Source organism: Chaetodon auriga, chromosome 19 (genome assembly GCF_051107435.1).
Source record: "Chaetodon auriga isolate fChaAug3 chromosome 19, fChaAug3.hap1, whole genome shotgun sequence".
In the NCBI taxonomy this organism is placed as follows: Eukaryota; Metazoa; Chordata; class Actinopteri; order Chaetodontiformes; family Chaetodontidae; genus Chaetodon; species Chaetodon auriga.
The window spans coordinates 14,407,035-14,432,949 of record NC_135092.1 but is presented as its reverse complement, the minus strand read 5'-3'; the positions used below and the strand labels follow the sequence as shown (position 1 = coordinate 14,432,949).

At 42.3% G+C, this 25,915-nt stretch overlaps 1 protein-coding gene across 3 annotated transcripts in view; it reads right to left on the bottom strand.

Annotated features, from left to right (window-relative positions):
- Window positions 1-24,750, bottom strand: part of rgs3a (regulator of G protein signaling 3a) — a 120,890-nt gene extending 96,140 nt beyond the window's left edge. Inside the window, exons 1-2 of one of the 3 annotated variants that reach the window (XM_076757340.1) lie at window positions 24,377-24,750; window positions 11,108-11,175 (exon numbers count right to left, since the gene is read on the bottom strand). In XM_076757340.1, coding sequence (XP_076613455.1) covers window positions 11,108-11,122 — 15 coding nt within the window. In that variant the 5' untranslated portion in view covers window positions 11,123-11,175; window positions 24,377-24,750. Of the gene's footprint in view, window positions 1-2,639; window positions 3,440-11,107; window positions 11,492-24,376 lie in introns of those variants that run through there. The other 2 variants (XM_076757339.1, XM_076757338.1) reach the window with 2 other exon arrangements.
- Window positions 24,751-25,915: the final 1,165 nt, after the last annotated feature.

Here is a 25,915-nt window from a genome sequence, read left to right as displayed (position 1 = left end):
AAGTCAACATGGTTCCATCCCAAACATCTCACTTTCCATCTCATCTGCTGACAACCAGGGGCCTAGAGCACACAGACACCCCTCCCTACCCCCCACCCCACGCAATCCCTCTCTCATTCTGTCTCTCGCAGAGGAAAACTACATGCGTATGCGGCAAACTTACAGTCCATCCATGAGCAAGACGGAGCAACTTAGAGAAATACGGTGATTATTCAGGGGCCTGAAGCTCGTGATGACCCTAAAATGTCGAGTACGATTGTGGTGTTTTATAGTCCGCTGATTTTACATGCCCTGTGTCACGCTGTTTGCAGCCACAGTTCCTTTACCATATTTCTCTGCCCTTCATCCCTCCAATTTCTCTCTTTTCAGTCAACCGCCAAACAAAAAGACGGCTGACTTTCTTACCCGCTGCGCAAAAGACATTAGCATTGTCAATGGTTTTTGTGTGCATGTACCCTCTTTGATGTGTCTGAAACTTGATTAACCGTCTCACTAGATAAAGTCGATGTGATGTTGTCTTTATAGTTCTTGTTTCTGACAGCGTTACTAGTCATTGCAGATAAACACTAGCAGTGGGAGCACCCATGGACTGTGTAATTAAAAAGACACACAGTATGTCAGGGCTACTTTTATGATAAGGAGGTTGACCTTCTTCCTTTGAGGCTGAAAAAGCACTAACACACACACACACACACACACACACACACACACACACACACAGTGCATGTACAACACCTCATCTTTTATATATGCTACAAGTTCTGCCCTGCACTCTGTGTATATTTCTGTGTGAAGACAGATGGATATTAACGAGTAATCCTCAAGTCTGGCTGTGTGACAGAAACGGGGAAAAACAGAGAAAAGTAAAGAGAAAAGAATGGAGAATGAGACATACAGAGACCGACTGTAGGTGGGGAGAGATGACGAGATGATAAACAGGGATAAAAGATTAAATAGTGATAAAAGAGGGCAGTGGGAGACAGAGCAGATGAGAGACAAACAGGAGCAGATGGCATGAAAAAAACATTTCAGTGGAATTAAGGAAGACAACAAACAGTCATGGAACATTTTGAAGGATCAGCTTGAAATTTAATGTGCGAAAGAAATTGTTGAAAAGCAAAGACAGTGACTCAGAATTAACAGAAAAGAGCGATACATCCATCTACCGCATCTCATCTTTCACTCCATTTATACCTTCTTAGCAAAAGCTGTTTCAGACCCCGCGTCGGTTTTAAGGGACCTCTAAGAGCTGCCTAATTTGGACCAATTCATCCAAACTCCAGAGACTTTACAGCATTAATTCAATTTGTATAAGCATAGTTGAGTCCAACAACTTGGACCCCTCTGGTCTGCCTGGGAGAAGTGGTCTCATGCCCCCCCCCCCCCTTCCCACTTGTAAATGAAAGCGGAGGGTTTATTTTCAAAGCGGAACAGAAAAAGAGGAGAGTAGCTGTGAAAAAATGCAAGAAATCAGCATGAATGCTCTCTAAAGAGAGTATGATTTCAGTGCATCAATCACAAGACATATTACTGAAAATAAATGAAGATAAATGAATGGGGAACGTTCCCACTGTGCATTAAATATTCAAATTGTGTGAGCAGGGCCGTATTGATGAATTAATAATACAATCAAAGGGATTGTGGAAGAACTGACTAGACGAAGATCTTAACTTTCTCGCAATGAATTCAGATGAGAAAAACCTGTATCCCGTGCCTGTGGAGTATATGTTCATGCATGTGTGGCAGAGCTTTTCCCTTTTTACTTTCGTGCCTCAGTGCTCCGCCATCCTTTCGGACTTGACTGCATGAAGCTAGGGGCAGAACTCCTGCCAACCTCCATCTGATGATGACAGTACATGTCTGCTTTCCTGCAGTGCAGCAGAGGCAACATTAACTGCAGACAGGTCCGGATAAGCTAAATAAAATCTACCAACCAGTGGTTAAACAATGATATCTTGGTGAGCATGATCAGACAGAAGGAGAGCACACCAACCACACACACATACACACGTATGACTAAACTGTCATGCTGTTTTTCTGTCATGTAAGGCAAAATATATATATCTATTCATACTTTGTTCCATCCCAGTCAATAACATTATATTCTGCTTCATCGCATTTGATTTCCCATTTGTTCTATTTTGTAGTTCAGATTCAATGTACAAAGAGGCTTATGTAAGGATAGTGGCATCAGTTCACATTATAGCAAATATTTTTCTCCTGTCTTCCACTCCTGCCATCCCTCTCTCTGTGCAGGATGAATAATGTAGAGAAAAGCACGCTCTCCCCTCCCAAGAAACACACTCCCCTTAAGTCTCGCACACTCGCTCTCAGATAATCATCCCTTTGCGGATGTGTTGGAGTTGAAAGTGCATTTTCTTCCATACAGTAATGGAAAATTATCAGGATCCTAAAGATATTGCCGCATCAATTTTTCATACGCTGCTTTTGGTATTAGTTTGACAACTGACTACCTTGTTGCACCTTTGATGGAACTACCACCGGTCAGAGATTGAAACTGTCAAACTTTTCTTTCTCCCAGTCTCACAATAAGAAGTTGATGGTGTCTACTAGATGCTCTTTTTCCCAATTCCCCTTCCTCCTTCCCCTTTGCTTTACTCTCCGTAACACAGACACACCTGAGGCAGCCTACATCCGATGCAGAGGTGGCACAGTCCGTGGATAGTGTGCACCACACCACCACCACCACCACCTCCTCCTCCTCCTCCAGCGTTCAAGTCTGCAGCCAGCACACACACACTGCGACGGTGACTTTCCACCTGGCCAGCCCCTCTGCAGCCCGAGTATCTCCACAGCCTCCTTTGTGCGGCTGAGTGTGTGCTCCTGGGGCTGTGCTCCGATGGCTGAGTGGACTTAAGCGTGTTATGAATCATCTCAACAGTGGCAGCTGCCCAGTTTTGCAGTCGTGAAAATGTCCGATTCCCAGATGACAGTCCAGTTGAGGTGGCTCTGGATAATGGTATTGTGTCTCACCTTGCTGGAAGACAGACAGGAATCTGTCCAGTGTAATAAAAACGTGTCCTTGGAGACTTTTTTTTTCAGCCAAACTGGCCTTCACTCTGCATCAACTTTCCCTAAATGAGCATAGATTCAATTTTCTTGGTAAGAGTCCTTTTGCAAAATTGGCGTCACTCTGCCACTGACCTCCAGCTGCACTGTTATCCATTCAAGGTTTGTCAGTAATGAATCCAGTCATCAATGCAGCTTCCTGTGTGCAAGTTTTAATGAGTCTGTACCTGTCATTTCATCCACAGCTTCCTGTCTTCCTTGTGCTTCTTTTAAAACTTCAGTTCAGTCTTCCCTTCTTCTTTCCTTTAACTTTTCTTTGCTCTTCTTCTTCTCTTCTTGCATTTCTCCTGTCCCCCAACACACTGCTCCGTTCTCCGTGGCCTTAACAGCAGCAGTTGCAGCAGCTCCTGAGCTCAGCTGTGTGAGAGTGTGGTGGCGTCATGCAGGCGAGACTGGCGCTGGCTCGGCCTGCTCAGGCCACACTGTAGCTCCTGGCAGGGGCGCTCATGGGAACTCTTCAACAGCAGAAGAATAGGAGGAAGTGCCTCCCACCGCCACCCCCCTCGACACACATACACACACACATGCACTTACGCATACCTCGCCACCCCACAGCCAGGACAGCTTTGTGTGTCTGCCCCCGATAAGGCCAGTTTGCTTCCTGAGTCCACACTATGAGGCTGTGAGAGGTGCTATAGCTCTCAGTCATTTGCAAATATACACTGTAGTGACTCATGTAGGTGGCAAAGGGAGACATGTATGAATCAGAGAGAGAAAAGCAGGATTTTTAATAGGAGGTGTCGGGCAGTCCTGGGTCTGCAAACTTGTAACAGAGGACTTAAACTGTGCACCATATTTACAGTGCAAACGGAAATGTTTGTAATTGCTTACGACTTTCAGTGACCACATTTCCCAACAAAAGAGAGTGACAGCGGTATTGTTTGGGCACATACTTAACTCACACACACACACACAAAACACACACATTCCTCAATCAGACTTCACACCTCCACTGACTCTTTCCACCTTAACTACCGTACTCCCAAATCTCCATCCAGACATTATGCTTGTTTGTTATGTTTTCAACTTCCATATTTCCTCTGCTTTTCCTTTCAGCTGCTCCCCCTCACCCCCAGCCGCACGGCACGGAAATTCACAGGTCTGCGACTCTCTGACAATCTCCCCTCCTCTTCCAGTTATCCAAACATCACTTTTATTTTTGTTTTCAATAACCGTATGCCTGGGAACGAGGCGGTAATCTGCAGAAAAAATAACAACAAACAGCTCAGCTGCAGTGCAAAAAAAAAAAAAAAACTGTTAAATTACAGCTAAAACAGTGGCCAGTCTAACCCCTAGCAACCCCATTAATTCCCAGCTTGCCTCTTTTCCTTTTTTATCATTTGGATGTCTGGCTCATGTATTGAAACATGGACAGAGAAGTGACGGAGAAAGAGAGGGGTGAAAGAGGAGCGATGCTGCACTAGTCTCTACAATGCTAATAAAGTGGCAGAAAAGGCCGTTGTCTTAAGATCCCTTCATGCCAATAGTAATGGCAGCTTTTCCCTGTTTGCCTTTTCAAAAGGGCGAGGGTTACCCGTCAAGCACACAAAAAACACTTTCTCTCTCTTTCATGCTGCGCTGTTCACCTCTAAATAGGCAGAAGGACGGATTAGAGGGAGAGAAGAAAGGGAGAGAAGAAAGCATGTATTAGGGAGAGAAGTGAAAGAAGAGTTTGAAAAGCTTGTCTGGGAGCCAGACGAGGCCAATCTGGTGTTTGGTAGTGTGGGATCGCTCTCTCTCTCTCTCTCTCTCTCTCTCTCTCTCTCTCTCTCTCTCTTTCTCTCTCTCTTTCTGACCTGAATAAACAGCTATCAAAGGAGGAGGCGTCTTCCAAGCCAGTGAACACACAAGATGGGTCTAAGGCCAAGTTCAGGGTCACAGCTCAGGTTGTACTTAAAATCCAATCCTCGGCATATGGATTCATAACTACAGTACAATTGCAGCTTTTTAAAATGGTACCGTGCATAATGTGAGACAGAGTGAGATGACTATAAATCTAAAAGAGCAGCCCCATGTTTTCAATCTTAGACCACTTAGGCTGTGCTACTAAAAATTAGAATTAAGTTTAGTGCTTCATAAATCTATGAGTCAAATCAATTAAAATGCACAGATTAGCGCACTTCAAGGTACTTAGTAGATCAATGACAAACAAGTAGCGATATAGACAGCACAATAGATACACACACACACACACACACACACACATACACACAATTGTCAAAACATAAAGATGAAACTAAAATCTTGAATACAAATTATGAAATGTTAATTTATGACATTCTAGTGGCTCTGTCGGCATCACATCACAAATGCTAACAAAGACAATGCTGACATCTGTTAAATATTATCAATATACTAATTTACAATGTTCTCCACCTTATTTTTATGTGTTAGCATGCTAACATTCACTAACTGGCGCTAAACGCAAAGTAAAGTTGAGCCTGATGGGGAATGTCATTAGTTTGCATACATTACTTGTAGCCTAATATTCAAAACATTTGATTTATCCTATGGAGACAATGAACATCTGGAGAAAAAAAGAAAGCAAATCCATCCAGTAGCTATCAATATGTCAGCAGTGGACTGGTCAACAGGCGAACACTGCCATCTATAGAGCGTTGCTTTTCAACCTGAGTAGTACCAAGGTCTTTATAAAGCCTCTCATCCACCCACGCATATACAATTTAACACATCGATGGCCATAGGCCTGCCATGCAAGGCGTTGGCCATCTGGAGCAGTTTGGGGTTGAGGGTCTTGCTCACATGACATGTGATGGCAGGGATTTGACCACCAAAAGTTTACTGGGCGACTCACTCTCCCACCCGAGCCACAGCAGTCTGTACAAAGTGATAAACACTGTAGCTACTGCATGAAAAGACTAACAGAATAGTTATGGGCAAGCATAAGCATGATCCCTCTAGCAGAGGACATATAAGGGTTTGGAGCAACCTGGACTGTGGGTCTGAAATACTCACAAAGGGACACGTTCTGGCAATAAAACCAACCATTCTTAATTTATTCTGAGACGCCAGCCAGAAGTAAGCATCACCTCCCTGTCCTCCTTTCAGCTCACCCTCCCTTCCCATCTTCCCCGTCAGACAGAAGTGTCAGACCCATTTCCACAGAGACGGTTCAGGAGCTAATGCTAGCTGACAAGCAGAGTGATGCAGGGGGACACATTGTCTGGGGCGCAACTGTTGTTTATACAGTATTCATGAACTCTCTGTTGCCTGTCAATGACATGGGCAGATAGTTTTTTTTTTTGTTTTTTTTTTTGGCCTTAACATAATTGATAAATGCTGACATGGCAAGTGAGGAGGTGAAATCCTGTTCTGCTGCATGTCAAGTCTTTTACTTCTGGTTCAGGTGATGTTTTGGAGATACTCAAACAATGCCAGATTTTTGACAAAGGAAGTAATTTAATTCTATCAAAAGGGCACTGGGCTAGAGACTTTTTTTAAAGCAAAAAGGAAAATTTCTCCAAAGATCACACTGACTGAAAGCAGCAGGGTCACTCACTCACTCACATCACAAAATGTCATTCCATTGACTAGTCATAGTCAAAATTTATCCCAAATTGCCACTAACCACTGCCCACATTACCTTAAAAAGCAAACCATGGGTGCACTAGATTCTTTTAGATAAACTGAGTTCAGCTCACACTGAATCAGAAGAAGCATAACAACAGAACTCGATTGATGTGACATTTTTTTAAAGCATGATTTCTTTCAAAGACATAGTAATTATTGAAATACATAAGAATAATTTTTAGCAAAAATGTGGGGGAGAATGTTGTTGAAGTGCAGTCAGTGGATAGAAAAGTGTTCTTGAAATAGTGTTGTGGTTTTCTGAGGGACGTTACTTTGTGGATATCAAGTGTTATCTCCACCAACATCTGAAGAGTCCAAAAGCCTTGAGTGAGCTCTGTGTACATCACCGAAATTATTCATGTGTAAGGCCATCATCAAACACTGAAAAATGTTTGAGTAGGTAAAGAGTGGGCAGTTAATGATACAACAGAGCTCTTTGTGTAGTGTGGGTGATGGCCATGGGGTGATAGAAGGAGAAAAGAGAGGGAAAAGAGAGGAGCTGGAGGAGGCCACAACAGTGAAGGAGACATACGCAGCGGTCTGGAAGGGAGCAAGGACAAGGCAACAGAAAACGGGTAGAGAAAAGAAGAAAAAGTCTAAAAGGTTTTCCATTCTCCGCTAATTTAGTCTGTGAATGTGCTTTTCCCCCCTCCCTCAACTCTCCCCCGAGACTGTCCCACACAAACCGCACAATCATCTGTTACTTTGATTCACCCGGAGATAAAGAGGAAGAGGGAGAACAAGGAGGAGGGGGGAGGGAGGGGAGAGGAAGGAGAGAGGAAAGGAGCGTTCACAAATACGGATGTAAAACTTTTCCATCTCAATGCTGTGCCACATCATTACTGCCTTCTTCACCTTCCACATGACTTCAAAAGACTCCTGACGTGCTGGGTGTTATTGTTATGCTGCCAGCGATATAAGGAATTTAATGACTGCTGCAAGAAACAGAAATTAAATCTTTTGCTTATGATACGCTCTGTCAAGTACAGGTAGTGTGTCAGGTAGACAAAGCAACAAATGCACTGCACTGTGAGATAAGTAACGCCTGACTTGTGTTTCTGTGTGTGTGTGTGTGTGTGTGTGTGTAAGCAGCATTTTGTGTAGAGTGAGGAAGAGTGTGTGAAAGGTGAAAGTAAAGTGAGTGCCTCTGTCTAATCCTGTTCAGTCAAGCTTCTTAGCTACAGTAAGTCCATATGACCACTGCTCTCCGCTGAGTTTACATCCTGGAGTGTTTGAAAAGCAACACGGATATTTGTTACGCTGGCATACTCTGGAGCGCTGGAGGAGACCGAGCCGTTACGATCATTTTTAAGACATATTAATAGAATTTACCAAGACTCAGGTTGCAAACCCCAGACTTAAGTGTGAAGGTCCTGCGCTTTGTATCACTTCTGTACAGTACACAAAAGTAGTGCGTCATTCACTCAACAGTGTTGCAAGTGAATATAATCCAGCCAGCAATTACATTACTTGTCAATACGGACAAATCAGAACTATATAAATGTCATTTTTAGGAGAAAGGGTTGACATGGCATGACCCTGCAGGCCACAATATTTAACTCATTCCAGTTATTGTGAAGCAAATTACACAAATGACAAGACACTGAAGTTTGGCTTGGCTCTCACTTCATTCCAACTCTGAGCCTGATGATAGCAGCTATGACCTGCTCTGCTGGATTTCTGTCCTGTAAGCAGTCGGTACAATCGGAAATTAAAGGTTTTGGACTACACTTTAACGCAGTGTGAATGCATATTTGGACAGCATATTTGGAGCACACTCCAATATATATTTGTCTTATAGCAGGCAGCCAGGCCATGTGTGGTTGTGGCTGCCACTGTCTCTGTGCTTTTGGTCTCTCAGAATGTTTTATGAGGCTACTGCCTGATAGTGCTGCGCTGTTTTCTGACAATACGCTGTAGAAAAATCAGCTGAGGCTGTGTAGCTGGATTGAAAACTGTTAGTCTTTTTCACATTCATGCTCCATACACTGCAGCTCCTCCACTAAAGTATCACATATATCAAGAACCTGGTGCTGCAGACAAGTGATGCATTACAACAATACCCACAAAGGGAAGATAGTTTATAAGTTGTAGTCCCTTTATGCTACACAAGAAAAACTCTTTTTTATGGTGGAGTACAGAGGATCATTTGAGGAGTCTCACAGCCTGAGGCAAAAAGCTGCCTTGCTGGTATGGCCGTGGATACTTCTGTATTGCTTGCCTGCCTGTTCAGCAGGGTGACCAGGCTGTTACTGGGGTGGATGACATTCTATATGTCTTATATGTGACAGCTGACCCTATGATTTTCGATAAAGGCTGGTCCTATCTAAATATAGCCACTGTCACACATGCATCATAACCTATTAAAGTGAATTTGCTCAAGTACTGGCATCGTGTGTGAACAGAAGCCTGAGGCAATTTTCCATGAAAGTCACTCTGGAAATTTGCCAACTCAGGACACAGTAAGATTAGCAAGCCGTGGAGGGATAAATCTCCCCAAACAGCTGCAGTGTGAATAATAGCATGCAAAAAGATGCAACACTCACCGACAACAAGGCAATCCTATCTCTGCCAGGTCAAATGAGTCAGGGAATAAAGACAGAGGCGCTCCTCTGTCAGCAATAATATATGAGTATCTTTGTGTTTGTTTATCTGTATGTCATGAACAACTTGTGGCAATGTCATTTTGCATTTGAGCATCACTTCCAAAAGCAGTTCATTTGTACAAGAAAAGAAGCTTGTGTTGAAATAAATGTCGATTTCTTCAGGTGTGCGTAAAAAAAAGTAAATAATCCAGTTTGTTTAAAGTTTCAAATTTATTGTCCACATAATCTTATTGTTGAGAAGAAGAAAAGATTTTAGAAATGTATCGGAAAGGCTCTTGCGCTGCTTTGCGTTGTCTTTGACTGACAGATGAGCACTGGCACTGGGACAGGGACATGATTGTGGGCAACATGCTCTGTTAACTATAGCTTAAAAGCTAAGGGACAAAGGGTGCACTGATGGCTGAAGAAACTCCACTTTGCATTAAAATAAACTGAGCTGTGGAGATGGCTACAGCTAACTAGCTAACTAGCCTGGTGAATGATGTTAACAAGTGCACTTTTCCCTGATGGATCATATCTGTAATAGCTTGCCAAGTTGCAGGTATTGTGGAACTTGTTTTCTATTGGATTTATCCCTCAGAAATCCAAATGGAACCAGCTAGAACATGACACACGCTCCCAGTGAAGCTCAACACTGGCAAAGAAGCTGCTGGCAAAACCATGTGTGAAGGAGATAGCACATGGTTGTCTTCACCCCTCAGGAGGCCAACAGTAGAGTAAGCAGTGATAAGGACTACAGTTCATTGGGGATTGAGCACTTCAAACAGGAGAAAAACAGGGAAAATCCACAAAAGCTAAAAATAACACACTTACTTCTGCCTCTTGGGGGTCCATTATGGGTCCCAAACCACACTTTAATACAGCTGAGGACTGAGGTCTTTACATATAGAGATGTTTCTGCTCTTGTGTGTAGTCATTATTGCTGCTGTTGTAAAGCAAATGCTGACTTAAATAATCACCTATTCCCAGCTGTAAAATGGGTAAAAGGGTAAAAGCATCATCAGTCGCGCTCTATTGTCTCTGTAAACAGTTTAAGCGTTCTTCCTGATTCATTTTCAATTAATTCATGGCGACCGTACAGTCAACAGTGTGGAAATGGACTTTAAAGAATTTGAAACAATAAGACGAAACTGAGAAGCTATCAGATTTAAAGGATGAGAGAGGGAGGAAGGATTTGTGATGTCCACGAACAGACAGGAAAAACTGGCTTCACATCCGACTACACAGTTCTCTTTTCCCCTTTCTCGTGACAAACCATCATTCTGCTCCACACGCAAGTGAGCTTTTTGACAGATATTGTCTTTCAAGAAATGACATCTTGCTCCATTCACTGCTCTAAGCCCAAACGCATGATTCAATTAGTTGCTATGGCTGCTGAGAATGCGTAACATGGAATTCATGCAGTAAATATCCCTACTGAAGGCATGTTTATGCATGATGAGTTTGTTGGACATGGTGCAATGTCACGGGTCAATTACTTTGTATAAATTAAACACAGGCCAATCCATTCAATGTGCACGCATCATGTGAACGCAACAAATAAAAACACCAGAGAGCACACGCAAACTACCAGCGATCAAAGAAATAAATAAGTTATGCACCTGCAGACAGACATACTCACCAAAACTTCAAACAAATACAGCGACAGAGTTGAAAGATATTTACTGTATCCACACACTCCATCAAACTTCCAAAATATTTCTGTTGTTCAAGTTCAAATGGACCCACACACACACTGAAAAAGCCAAGGATATGAGCATGTTGAAGCTTCACATGCACGCACACACACAGAAAATGTAAAAAGGTTTGATTGTACTTACTGTTAAGCATTGCATATTCTCAGGGCGATTGGTCTCGGGGGCAGCACCATGGTTTGACAGCACAGCCTCTGAAATGTAGACAAAGGAATCACGGGCTGAGACAGTGCCTTTGGAGCACATTTCTCTCTGTGCCAACGCAAAACAGCCTTGTGGATGCACAAAAATAAAGTCCTCAAATAGTTCTGAGAGTCCATAAAAGTGACTCCGAAAGATAACAACAAGCAATTATGGCAACAGTTGTCTGGAGCAGCCTTCGCTGGGCTGGGATTCAAACTTCAGAGCGCACATAAAAGGCAAAAAACAGGCCAGCCGAGTCAAGGAAAATCCCGTAAGATGCGAGGATCCAACAAACTGCCCAAGAGAGGAGTGGAAGTGAGAACAAGTGAGAGGGAGGGAAGGAGGGAGGGGTGAAGAGGAGAAAAGGAACTCCTCTCTCACTCTATTATCTGTCCGTCACAGGGCTCCTGGGAAGTTGCTATGGTTACAGGGACTCACGCCTCAGTGTCCTTTAACTATTGCTCATAAAGGCGGCATTCAGCTTTGGGCCACAATGCAGATCTCCCTCTCTCTCTCTTTCTCTTTCTGTTTACATCGGTCTACATCTTTTACTAAACATCATTCCCTCTCATTTTCTGCCCTTCCCTGTCCGTCTCTCAAACTTCACACACAGCAACCCCGCCGTCCCCCCCTCCAACCACCGCCTCCTTCGTCTGTTTGGTGTTTCTATCCTTCCTTTTATCCCTCACTTTGCCATACTCTTCCAGCACACCCCTACCTCCATCACCATAGGAGATAAATTATCCTGACCCAGACTGTGAAATGTTATTTTCAAAACTCTGCCAACCAAGTCAAAACAGCCCCAACACGAGTCAAAGAGTGTAAGCACCCTTCTGTTAACCTCATGAAAAGTTGAAATAATCACATTAGACACAAAGATGTACTTTAAAAAGTGAAAAAGCATATTTCTAACTGCATTACGGTGTCGTACATACATTTTTCGGTGCAACACTTTGCTGAAACTATATCAAATTGAGCACATTTATTCTGAATAAAACATTCAATGTAACACACCATCTATAATGCATTTACTGCCGCTAAAATGGAAGCTTCAAGATGTCTTGTAAATCATTTTATTCTGTTGACTAAAAGCTACAACAAAAGTATGAGAGACCACACAGAACTTGACAGGAAAATTTGCACTTGGAAGAGACTGTCCTCCCAAGACAAGAGTCAGCTTTTCGAAAATGCCCAAAAACAAAGTGTTAACGTTCAAGTGACAAAGCGGCCGTAGCAATTAGTACTCTTGCCTGCTGGGAACAAAGGAGTAAGTTGGGTGACGTTATTACGGAGCCAAAAATCCGAATAGGGAGGCGGACAGGGTGGATGGGTGGTTCAACAAAATGTAGGACATTGCCACGGGGGACGGCTGTTCGTTTTCTGTTTCAAAATGACAGTCAAGTTTCTTTTAACCATAACCATGACGGCTCCCTAACATTACCCAGGTGGTTATTATTGCAGCCATGACAATAAAGGTCCTCTAATCCTAACAAAGTACCCTTGTTTAACTCAAATGATAATATTCTCCAAAACCCGACCAAGCTAAGTTTGTGCCTGAACCTATACAAACCTAAACCGTACAGTTTGAACACTGACAATAACATCGTCCTATCGGGGTGTTAGATCAGAAAATGTATACAGTGTGTGTCACTCGGGAAGGCTGTTACAAACACTGTATCTTGTTGTTTCATCTGGAAGACTTGTTGTATTTGTAATGATGGGTCCTTGTGGGTCCAGCGGGGTTTAAGAGGTCAATCGAGAGCTAACCCTAACCTTTTACTGTGCTCACAAGAATGCACGGCCGTCAAGAGTCAGTCCTCAAAAGCGTAGCCAAACACAGACACACACACACTCACACATATCGGACAATAGTTGGCTTCCAAACTAGATGAGATGTTGCATAATCATGTTTGAGGACACACTGATCACCTCAAGAAACTTGCCCCCTTCAGCAGTCTTCTTCAAACCCTGCACGCACACCAATCTGCACAGCGAAGGTCAAGCATCCGACTGAGGTAACAATAAGCAAAACTAATTTTTGAGAAGAGGGGGACTTTAAAATGTATCTGTAGGTGACTAAAGACGGTCCACTTACAGAAAAAACAATTAAACATGTCTGGACACAGTTTCTACTTTCCTCTGTAATCTTGTAGATTAACCCCGAAGTAAAAGTCCCAATCCCATAGTTTCAGTTGACATGGTAACCTGGAGGCTTTTCTAAAAAAACGGCATTTTGTCACTTGTGAATATGAAACCTCCAGGGGTCCAGCAAAAGAGAGGGGCTAACCTGGCTGGCATCAAGCCCAGGAGAGGAACCTTTTGTGAGGGTAAGACATCAGTAATGTAGGGCATCTGAGGGGAGAGACAAGCAGCTGGCAACGAGAAGCATCCAGCATGACTGACTTAAAAATGAAGGAAAGAAAGGGGGACAATAAGAGAAATAGTGGACAGTGGGAAAAGTCTACAAAAGAGAAATTCAGGGAATGAGAAATAGCAGTTTGAAGAAGCGAGTAAGAAACAGAGAAGACTGAAAAAAGAAACTAGATGGGGGGAAACAAAAAGAGGCTGAAAATGAAGACGTGCAAAAGGAAAGAGCAAAGAAGAGAAATCAAAAGGTGTTGGCAGTCTTCTGCAGTCAAGTCAGCCTCACTCTCAGATCTGCCAGAACATAAAAAGGCCTTGACTGTGCCCAAGTCCCTCATTGCAACACTCACTCACTTGACACCCAGCCCCTCTTTTCACCTCCTGTCGCCCGCAAACAAATAAACACTTGATGGAGAGAGGGGAAAAGCCAAGATGGGAGGAGATTGCCTCCACTTCACTGTTTGAGTGTCTTAAGATCACCTCGAGCATCAAGAACTGATTGTTTTAATTGGTAACACCAGGAACTAACACAGACTATAAAGAAGTGAACTGGATTGGCAAAGGATAGGACTGTGACGCTAACACAGCGGTGAGTGGATGACAGGTCGCTATGCTTCAAACTGTTGCCCATGTTGACAACCAAGCAGCACATTTCAGTGTGACATGCTTGATGTCACAGCACATGGAGAGGTACAGTATCTGACAATAATCAAAATATGCTGGCCTCTTGACAACTTTGTTGGATTATAGTGACATGTAGTCCTTTCTCTTTTTTTACAGGGATAAAGCCACATTACTCTTGTTAACAGTCATTTAAGCCTAAATTTGAGTTGACAGCATTAGCACTTAGTAATGAATGAGATTTTGAATTTAGCAAAAGCACTTAAATACCGAAGTAGTGAAGTTAGTTAAATGACTGAAAATTAAAAAACAAGTAAAGTAAAAGCTACTTTATACTTAGTTACAGTAAATGCAAATAAGTACTTCATCTTTTATTAATAAAAAAAACATCTAGAGTAGATCACCAAAGCCTTTTTTAGAAGACTGAGGGCTTGTAGGACACTGAAAACATTTTATGACTGTGGTGGCATCTGCAGTTTTCTATGCAGTGGTCTGCTAGAGGGACAAGAAAAGACTGAACAAACTGCTCAGGAGAGCTGGCCCTGTCCTGGACTGCCCTCTGGACACCATTGAGGAGGTGAGTGAGAGGAGGATGTTAGCCGAGCTGACATCAATCATGGACAACCCACCCCACCCCCTGCATGAGACGGTGGGGGGCTTCAGTAACAGACTGCTGCATCCAGTCTGTAAGACAGAACGCTACAGCAGGTCCTTCATCCCAACAGCTGTCAGACTGTTTAACTCCAGCATCACGCAAAGTAGCACAGCGTTCTTTCCCAAGTCTACATCATAAACCTACTGTTTTTTGCACTACTGTTATCAATGCTAATATATGTTCACATTATCCTTTTCATCTGGTGCAATTTCTAATTTGTTGTATGCTAAAAACACTCGTACTACTACTACTTGCTGTCGTATCTCTTTTGACCCCAAAGTGACAGGCAATTGGAGAGCTTTTCGGCAATGGCTGGACGAAGGCTTCGATTTATTGAACAACTTAACTGGAATGTTTTAAATCAGGGCTCAGCGCACCAACGGACTTTCTGCTCGACTCAGTTTCTACACGCAGACGAACACAGCAGAGGAGCTGATACAGAATTCAGGAGAAAATCATATGAGAGCGAAACAAGTACACACATACAAACCACCGGAGGTTTGAATACTGCAGCATGACTGATGCTTGGTGAGGCATAGTTTCCAGTAAACAGCTACACGATTTTGTGGAACCCGACTGTTTTGGTTCTACAAATTAATGGAAAATGACAGAGTAAAAGACACATGATAACAGTATTCAAGCTGGAGTAACAGTACAAACATACAGAGTAGTCCTGTCGTGTATATTGTTCAAAATCCCATTTGGTCGAATATGTATGTACTGTATGCACATTTGGCTGCAGTACTGTCATCGACATCTGCTTCACGATAAAGGGCAATAAAAGCTTGAATGTGCCCTGTGGCATTTGTTTTTGTAAACAATCATAAGTTATATTTACATTCAGCGTTTCTCACCAAACACATAGTGCTGGTCCTTGAGGTCTAACAAGGCCTTCTTTTTTTCCTCTAAATCATGTATTGTTTATTACTATTCTCTCCTTCCTGGCACCTTATTACCACCAACTGAGCAGAACAGCATGAAAACGTTAGTGGGATGTGAACGGTACTCAAGTCTGTTTATATACAATTCATTTGCAACAGATATGTTTTGTGGGGAACGTAATGCAGACCAGATTTCGTTTCGTATGTACATAAGGAATAAATGTTGTTAACTAATGTATCTGGTTAGCTGCAAAAATGCTCCTAGCGTCACTGGTGCGATAAATAAAACCGGCACTTCATTCCCTGAAAAGGATGTTGCCTGTGAACATAATAGAGCCAGCGATTCGGTTTAACTGCACAACACAATAGGGAAAGCAGTGTAGTCACATGTAAATGTAATTTCTATGAGACAGGGTCGTTTTCCTTTGTTGTAGACGTTTGTGAAATGGGAGGCGCACGTTGGATGGATTCATACTGTTTTATGTTAATTTGGTTAATAGTATTGTGGTTCTAATTCCAGGTTTCTAACATTGTTTTGAGGTTGTCAACCAGCATATTTGTGTTCGTCTGAACTATCTCTTTTTCTTCCTATGTATCGAATCAATAAATACATTCACACTTCATTTTGGGTGTTTTGTGTGTGTGTGGTTGAGGGGGGGGGCGGTAAAAACATGGCTCATCACAAGGCTGAAAGAGTGAAAGCGGTCTTGAGCCTGGGGGTGTTTTTGTTGGTCAATGAACAAACTGATCTGAAAGAAAAGTAAAAGATGTGAGAAGGCCTAAAATGCTGCAGCCGCTCAGTGTTTCTATATGTTCTCTTTTGATCAGGCTGGTCATTACTGCGCGCTGTGTTACAGCTGCAGCTTGTGTCCTTGCTGTTACATCCTAACTGCTGTAACTGCCTTGCAGGTTATTTCTGTAATGACTTGTACACGCATCCTGTTCTGTCATCAACTCATTTGAATTTTACTAATTTCCTTTTATTTCATGTTTAACTCGGCTGTGCAGTGTTATCTCTATATTTCCTTTCCAGAGAGAGTTTTTCAACATTGCCTCACATTCAGAAAATAATTTATCCCACAGCCTACGGGGATCATCTCTGTGCTCCTGTAGCCCAACAGGATAACTGTGTGCAGATGAAAGCGCTTAGCTTCTTTTTTTAATCAATTTTTCAGAGGTCAAATACTCCACATCTTACATTTATTTACTTTATGGGAATACTTGAGGATGAGGATGATCTCCACAGGCTCTCAGAACAATCTACTAAATCCACCAGGCCTCATTAGTTGCAATAACTATCAATGAGCCATTTTCAAGATCTGTTGACATGTTTACTAAATCCTTTGTTGTTCCTTTTCTAGAACACAAGGCATGTGCTAAACAGCTGGACTAAGTGAGGTTCATTATTCAAAAGAGACTTGTAAAATGACAGAGTATGGCAGATGTGAGGATGAGGGGTTTTTGAAGGATTTTTAGCCATGCTAGCAGTTTGGCTCTAGGAATGGCAATGTTAGTCTATTGGTTTGGTCCAGACTGTCATATATGGACAGCCACTGTATGGACTGCTATGATATTCTGAGGAAGCCAACAGTTCTTGCTCTGTTTTAGAGGAACTGAGCACAATGTAATTCTAAAAGGATACTGCATTAACTTGGTAGTTTTTAATTGAACATTTACTTAACATATCACTTTAAATACCATAAGGTGTTCCTGTTATTTTGTCCATGCCTTTCATGTCATGAAAAAGAGAGTACAAAAGTAGGCCATACATGCATATTGTAATACAAACATCGAGCCTGTAAATGGATGCACAGGTAATGTACTGTACATGTTCACCACATACAATTAGATCCCTGAGGATCTAATGCGTTCTGTTTATGCATGGCTTATCGGCACAGTACCAGCCCAAAGCTGAATACATTTCAAATATGACACAAGAGTAACGTTCACATTCAAAATACAGAGCAAGAGATGCTTATGCCCTGGTCTCTGCTTGACCTCAGCAACCGCTGAGCGACTGACTCATTTAATGCATTATGCCACATGGTACAAGACAATTTGATGACTTATGGCCATTCTGGATAGCTGGACAGTCGTGACTGACGCATTTCATTTCCTGTTTCTGTCCTGAGCAAGGCATAACAGCCAGAAAGGATTATGTCTGCTGTCTGTTGACTCAAAGTGTTGAATGATTGTCCCTGATAGAGATTTGCAAAAGGGATTTGAAGAGAACAAACAGAGAAATATTCAGAGACTGGGATGGAATTTCACATCCAGTCTGAACAGCACCACCAAATTCATTAACGTCAGCCACCACTACGTCATCAGGTTCATCATTTAATTATACAGTAATAGCAGGAATTGTTCTAACACTATGCATTTCCTTTGGTGCGGCTTTGCTATTCCAAACTAACAGAGTAAAAAAAAAACACAAACGAGCATGTCAATATTACAAACAAGCACATGAATTCAGCTTTAATGCCTTTTCCTTGTCCTCCTTGGCACAGTTAAGATGCATCAGGAGAGGAGGTGGATACTCAAACTGACAACTCCAATCAATTTTCTTACAGTATAACACTGGAGTACTTCAAAACTGTAAGGAGAAGAAGGGAGCCAAGTTTTTTCCAGTCTTTACAAGGAAAGCAGATGAGCCAAGACACTGAACCATAGTAGAGTACAGTAGAGTATTTCTTCAATGTCATTTATTAATGATATATTTTCTATTATTTTTTTCTAACTTCACAAAACACTGACAGCTTGATTGCTGAACTGTCACCATGTGATGTTACACATTAGAAGAATATATCTGCTTGAAATGGGCAGGATGGGAACATGTCTGTTCTCTATGAGCTTGCTCCTTATTGGCAGTCACACTCCCTCAAGTCGCGCCCACTTAGCTCCGTGTACCCTCTGCCGGCTCAATACGCCTGCCAAAACAGGAAAGCAATTCTAATTTGCTTTATGTCCATGACGACTATCAGCCGTCAAGGTCCACTGCCTCTGACCCAAACACATGAAAGTGTCACCCACTGGAGATTAAAGACTATACTGTTTGTAGGCTTGCAGTCTGAAGACATTCATGCTTGTGATCCGCAGAGTTTGGACTGTAGAAGTGGCAGCATTCTCTGTGGTTGTCTGGGACTGGCTACGCCCTTTCACCACTCACCCATCTGGTGGTAAAATGTCACTGCAGTCTGCTACCACCTTCTTGTTCAAGTCATCACCTTTGATCACTGAAACATTTCCAGTAAATATTGAGAATTCACAGCACTGATACAGCAGTTTTTGTCAACTGAAGAGGGGCTACTTCTGTTCCTTCATGGATTACATCAGTCAGCTGGGCATTAAGATTAGCTGAGCTACGTCCATCATGTCTGTGAATGAAATTCCTTTTTTCTTGGATTTCAGTTTACCACAGGAAACACCAACTGATGCATTTACAGTTCACTAAAAATGCATCATATTCTCAAATTGTCTTGTTTCTAATAAGATGAGTTTGCTCTCAGACTGCAGGTCATTGAGTTGCTGTTTTACTCTCTGAATGCCAAGAAACACGAGGTCCACCGAGCACCTCTCTAAAGGCCGTCCACGCCCACAGCACACCACTACGCCCATTGAGGAGATCGAGATTGGTGACACCATGTAATACCCTGCTTAGCTGGAATTGGGTCTAATGAGCCTCAACAACTGAAAACATCTCTGTGTTTGTGCAGGACCTTGAAGGTTTCACACCACGGTAGATTGCTATGCTGTTAGTCCTTTTCTCTTTGAATATGCAGCTCATGCAAGACTGACGATATTTTAAAAAAATTGATAGGGTGAGTCTCATCTTTGTCTGCCTGAGTCTGAGGCTCCAGCTCTTCATGTTGGCTCTGGTCTCAATTATAGTGTTTATTTCTTAATTTAGAGACATCTCATTAAAAGGATTATGTATACTTAATTACTCACTTAAATGGCTTACCACTCCTGGTCCAGCAGTACACGAACACATGTATTACAGTTGGAAAGATTACACCTATTATAAGCCTTTCTCACAGCAGACATTCAGACTTGTCACAGTGGGAAAAGCACAGGTGTTACTAATAACATTAACAATCACTCACATTCCAGCGTCCCAATGAGACGTGACAGTGTGACCGTGAGCCAGCGTGTATAATATCAGGATCCTGAAAGTGAAGCAGCTCAATGAAATTCAGCTTTAATTAATTTTTATCATTCATACCTTTTACGCTTTTCCTGCTATGACAGGAAGTCTGCTGACCTCATAAATATCTCCAACCAACGGCAACCTGAGCAGCGGTCTGATTAGCCAGAATAAGTGAAAACACATGTGTAAAATAGTTCACAGTGTTGCTCGTTGTTTAGTTTTAGAACTATGAAAGAGATGAAGTATTTCAAGAATGAAGTATAAATAATGTTCTCTGAATACTGAATGTTGATAAAAAGCAGTCAGACAGGTTTTAATTGATAGTGCACAATTTAAAATAAAATGTCAAATTTGCATAAGTGACTGTCAAAGGCGCAGAATGTGCGGCGCAGCAGCACAGAGGCCAGAGTGTAAACTGTTCGGTCAAATGCTTCACTTCAGGTCAAGTGGATGTAAGCCCGGGGTCAAAGCAGATACATGGCATGTCAGACATACATTCATCAACACACTGTCTCACATGACACTCTCACAAATTCCCAGCCAGTGTTTAGCAGAACAACATCACAATATAAACCCCCACCCTGCCCCCCACGTCCATGTCCACGTTCAGCCTCTTCCATATAATCACACGGTGTTCATTTTAATCGGCTGATTTGAAGGCTTGCCATCTGGGAAAGCAGTGTTTATGTGTTTATGTGTTTATATGCGTGTGTGTGTGTGTGTGTCCACACAGTATGTCTGGACTCCATTCACCTATTATGAAAAAGGAACAAGTGTGTGTACGATGAAGATGACACACTTTTTTAGCACGAGCCCAATGGGTGTTCTGCTATTTTTACTTTCATGCATATACAGACCACCTGACCCACATTGTAAGCTTGTTGGAGGGAAATGCATTAGCCATGGTCAAAAACACACACACGTACATGTCACTGTGGGTCAGTTGTCTCCATTGACACACTTGGCGAGCCAAAAAAGCAGAGCTGAGGGAGTTTCTCAAATGCTCACTTTTGTATTTAATCGGCCGAGGCATCGATGCTTGTGCACAAACATGCACAGATGGGCAACAAAATACCTAATCTCCAAAAAAAATATACTGCCAACCTAATGACCACCTGGACTGCTAAAAAGTCTTTTATTAATACACTGATATGTAATTAACTGCAAGACTAAGCATTGTTTAACAGATATCTGCTGCTTTGAGCATTCGAGGCAGTTTGAGAAAACCTCATGGAAACACAATTTTCCTGTTTTATTTACACTTTAAATATATCCATAGATACTGTACTGTTAGTATTTTTTACTGGTAGAACAGCATTTATAGAGCTGTGCACAATATTACTGAGGTTAAAAGAGGTTCCTACCACTGCCTAATACAAAAACATGTCCTGAAAATCAACACTAATTGCCCTGTCACTCCATATCTCAGCAATGTTGTTTGTCTGCCACTCATGCACAGCCTCTCCTTTTCAGTCTCTCAGCTCGTTTTAAGCAAAGTTAAGATGGCAGCCTTTCTATTGTAGCGCGACAGCGTAATTAGCTGTCAACCCTCAGCAGATTGGTTTTGTTATGGAAGCAAAGAGTCTGAACTATGCAAGAGGAAAGTTTGTGAGACACATGAGAGTATGAGAAGCATGACTGGTAACAATCTGATTCAGAGTTCATTCCTCTCTCTGTGCTTTGTTGATGTGATTTATTTGCATGTGTTTTGCATCATTTGTTTTAAATGAATATTTTTCTTCATTATGACAAAAACACATTAAATGGCCTGTTGATATTTGAACATTCAAATTTCATTCAGATTGTTGTCTTTCTAGTACTAATACTGATACTGAATGTTGCAGGCCAGCCATTAGGTCAGGCTGGTGCTACATCATGTGCAGATGTGCTGCTGGCTTCCCAGTCCAATATAATTCTGGCCCCCTCCCAGGAGTTTTGGCCTGGTACTGTCCTGGCTCTGAACTGGCACAGGTGTCCGAGTGAGGGATTAGTTCAAATAGTGCACCTCTGGTGAGAGTCTGTGCACATTAACACGGATTAATCTAGCAGACCAGTAAAAGACATGTTTCAACAGATGATGGCTATCTGTCAAGTTAGACTTTCTTTCAAAGTGGATGTGGCGTGAGAGAAAATCCATTTATCTGTTGACATTCATCATCTTTGAGGTTGACGATAGCTGACCACAAACTGGCAGCTGTGTGTTGGAAAGTGGAAAATAAGTTTGGAGATGGGAATATTTAGTTGTTTTTAACTCGAGTTGATGTCAACTCACTGATAAGATTAACCCTCAAAGCAAATTTGAGACTAACCACAACCAAAATGGTTATCTTTCATTGGACTTAGCTGTCTCACCCTTGTCAAGCTTTCCCTGCCTGGTGAAAGAGTGCAGACTGAACCTCCTTCATACGGCGCTCTGCGGTTCTCCCTAAACAGTGCATACTATAATTCCCCTATGTGCTACACAAAACAGGATACACAAACAAACACACCAACCAATAACACACACCACCAACGGCTCCTCCTGGGCACGCAATGAGAAGTTTGACATAACAACTAAAAGTTAGTTTCCCCAAAATAACCCATACACCCCTGATAGTCATGGTGTGTACGAAAAACTTTTTAGCTACATCTGCAAAGAAATTTACCGAATAAGAACTAGTAAACCCTTACACTCAACTTTCAACTCATGAAAAAGGACAGTTTTCTTTTCAGAATGAATGTTTTTGACAATCAACTATTCATACGCTTGTTCATTTATACAGTAACCTGAGCTCATACTAACAAATCAGTGTCAGAACACATAAAATACATAAAGACTGCTGCTATGGCATCATTGCTTGGGAGCAGTTGGAGTTAGAGACAAGGCAAGCAGCAAAAATGATAAATTATCTTTCAATCTGAAGCTAACTTATCCAAAGCAAGAACAGGAACACGGTGAGCCTGCCAAGTTCCCAGCATGCACCTCATTCCCATAATTGCAAGATTTCCCTGACTGAAATAAAGTATACATTGCAATTGAAGGACTTCTATGGGCTGGCAACTAGTGTTACATCAACTTGTTTGTTTAGTGAAAGCCTTGTTGCATTCTGCCACAGTGCTAGGGTTATATAAGAGATGGACTGAGGACTGAGAGACAAATGACAAAGATGCGAGAGCGAATAAGAAACAGTGACGTCTGAGAGGGGTTAATAAAAATAAAACTACAGGTGAGAGGCGTGAAATGGAAAAGACAGGCAAAAGGCTCAAGGATACTCACAAACACGTGGATAATCAGTAAGAACTGACAGACATTCAAGGGGCCGGGGGAGAAAGAGAGACCGACAGAGACAGAGAGAGGGGATGGGAACACATAGAAGGGATGGGAACACATAGAGGGATGCTGTAATGAATGGATTTTGGTCATTTCCGTGTTAGTGCATGTCATGGTGCAGCAGTGCATCCATGGCCTACATTCTGCCAGCTGGCAACACACAAGTGCATGCATGGTTATGCACCCCCACTCACAACACACACACAAACACGCACACATGGATCAGATGAGACAGTAGTGGGGCAGTATTGCCACTCGGAAAGATGAAAACATTTCACATCCACTACATCCTGTTTTTCCTTTCTCTTACCATGAAATTAATGGACTTAAAAATAATTTGGGATTAATGGACTTAAAACTTTCTCAGCAATTTGTGTTAAACACTTTTCAGCCTATTAGCTCACAGCTAAACGAACTACTTGACTCCGTAACCCTTAGATGCAAGTCAAGATCCCCTCATGCACGCCTTGTAATGGTTTCCTGCTGGCTGAGTCTTGAGTCCAATCTGATACTCCTGTCCCAGTTCCATCCACAGAAGCATAAAACTAATTTTAAAGTTGCATGAGGCAGATTAGCCTAGTTCAGCCAAGCAGTGTAAATTGGACTGGGTTAGCTAACGTCTTATGATATCACCATCATTCTCATAACCCAGAATGGAACTATACGAATAAGCAAAGTACTAAGAATGGGGAGGGTTGTGGAGGGTTTGGAGAAGTGCAAGTGGGAGTATGTGCATGTCACTGTGTGCTGATGTGAAAGGTTTGTGCATACGCGTGCACAAAAAGATGGTGTCATACTGTAAGTAATTCACTGCATGGGTAAGCTAAGCTCCTTCAGGGGTCTCGCATGGAGAGTAATTGTGACTAATTTGGCTCAGCAAGAGAAAATTAGATGAAAATTGGCAGATTAGAAGCCTTCGCACAGAGCAACAAAGAGACATTAAAAGTAATGTCAGCAACAATGAAAGCGTGCAGAAGAGAGATGTTAAGATGGGACAAGATGAGTTAAGAGCACACGAGCAATAAGAAGAAAAAAGAAAGGTGAAACGGTGAAGAAGCGGAGGGAGAGAGTGCAACAGACAAACAGGAGTCCAGAGGAAACATTCAGACAGCATCCTCAGAAGAAAACACTTCACGTTGCAAATTCTCTGCTTCGCAACGCAACATGCAACTTCCAAAATACACTCATGTGTAGTGAGTACAGCAATGTATGGTAACACAAACATAGTACTCACCTAGTCTAGGCTGCCCTTATGGCTGGCACAGAGTAGCATAACTCCAACACACACACACCACCACCACCAACGTGAAACTACGAGTGAGTGCAAACATAAGTAGGAAGAGAAGGAGCACTCGAAGAAAAATAGATGTCCAAACAAAATGTGTCTTGAGTGTGAGTGTGTGTGTGGATGTGTGTGCGTGTGTGTGTGTGTGTGTGTGTGAGTTTGGGTGGGTGTGTGTCTGTGTGTGAGGGGGAGATCCACTCCAGCAGTGAACGGTATGAGAGAGCTCCGTCTCTCTCTCTCTCTCTCTGGCAACTGTGACGCGTCAGGGTTTCGTCCAGACCCCTCCCTCCCCACTCTCTCTGTCTTTCCCTCATTCGCTCTCCCAATCCCTCTCTCTTCCCCTCTCTTAATCCCTCGCTTCCCCGGTCGCCCCACCTCCAGACCCAAAGACTGATAAAGACTTAAGAGCCGTGAGCCTGGCGCACTCCAGGCACACACAAAGATGTCAGAATATGTATCTGGCATGTACTTAAAGTACTTAAATTGAGTTGTGTTCCTGTCCTGACCCTGACACACTGCTGATTAGTCATTAAACTACAAATTTTAATCTGCATTACCTGTTTATGTAATTTTGATTTCACTCCTTTATACACTGTAAAATGTCATTCGTAACTGAAATGTTCATCCTGAGTATAGTTTGAAAAAAATCTGTGAAATCATGCCAATATGATATCTCGGTTTCATTAGAAAAACTGCGTTTTTTTTTTTTACCTTTGTTTGGGGAGTTTTGGTTCACAAAAAATATGCCAAAGTGCTTAAAACATCACTATCAAATACAGACTTTTGTCTAAAATAAATATGGCTTGTAGACAGACAAGATTCCATATTTAAATGAGGAAATGTTAAATAAAAAATCAGATAAACCAACCAACTGGATAATGATAGTTAACTTACCAGCAGAGCAGTAGTTGTGTTGTGTTGGCACTTTAAGATGCTTCTTCCTTCCCAGTTCTTCCCCAAGTAGGTAGTACCATCCTTGAACTTCCTACAGCACATACACAAAGAGTGACTGTGTGTATGTCTGCGTGTGTGTTCCAAGTGCATGCACGTCTATGCACGTCTTGAAGCTCGGGGATTCAATCTAATGAGAGCTAAATTTAAAATGAATTCTCTATGTGAAAGCATAAACATGCTGTACAGAAACACACAAACACACACACGCACACACACACACACACACACACACAGACTCAATTTGCTTGCTCCTGCAGGGCTGCAAACACTGAACACACACACTCACCCACTCACAATGCTTTAGCTTATTCCAGCAGCTGCTGCCCTCACTTCTGCACTTCTGCACTGTGAGCCAGATGGTGTGTGTGCACATGTGTGTTATGTGTTTGGAACTACTGTATGTGTGTTACATAAAGTCGAGCAGGCTGTGGCAGAGGGGGTCTGACTTGTAATCCTGACGATGTGGACACAGCCGTGCAAAAAAGGACATGACAACACTGTTGTGGGCTGACATCATTTTACTCTGTGTCACAC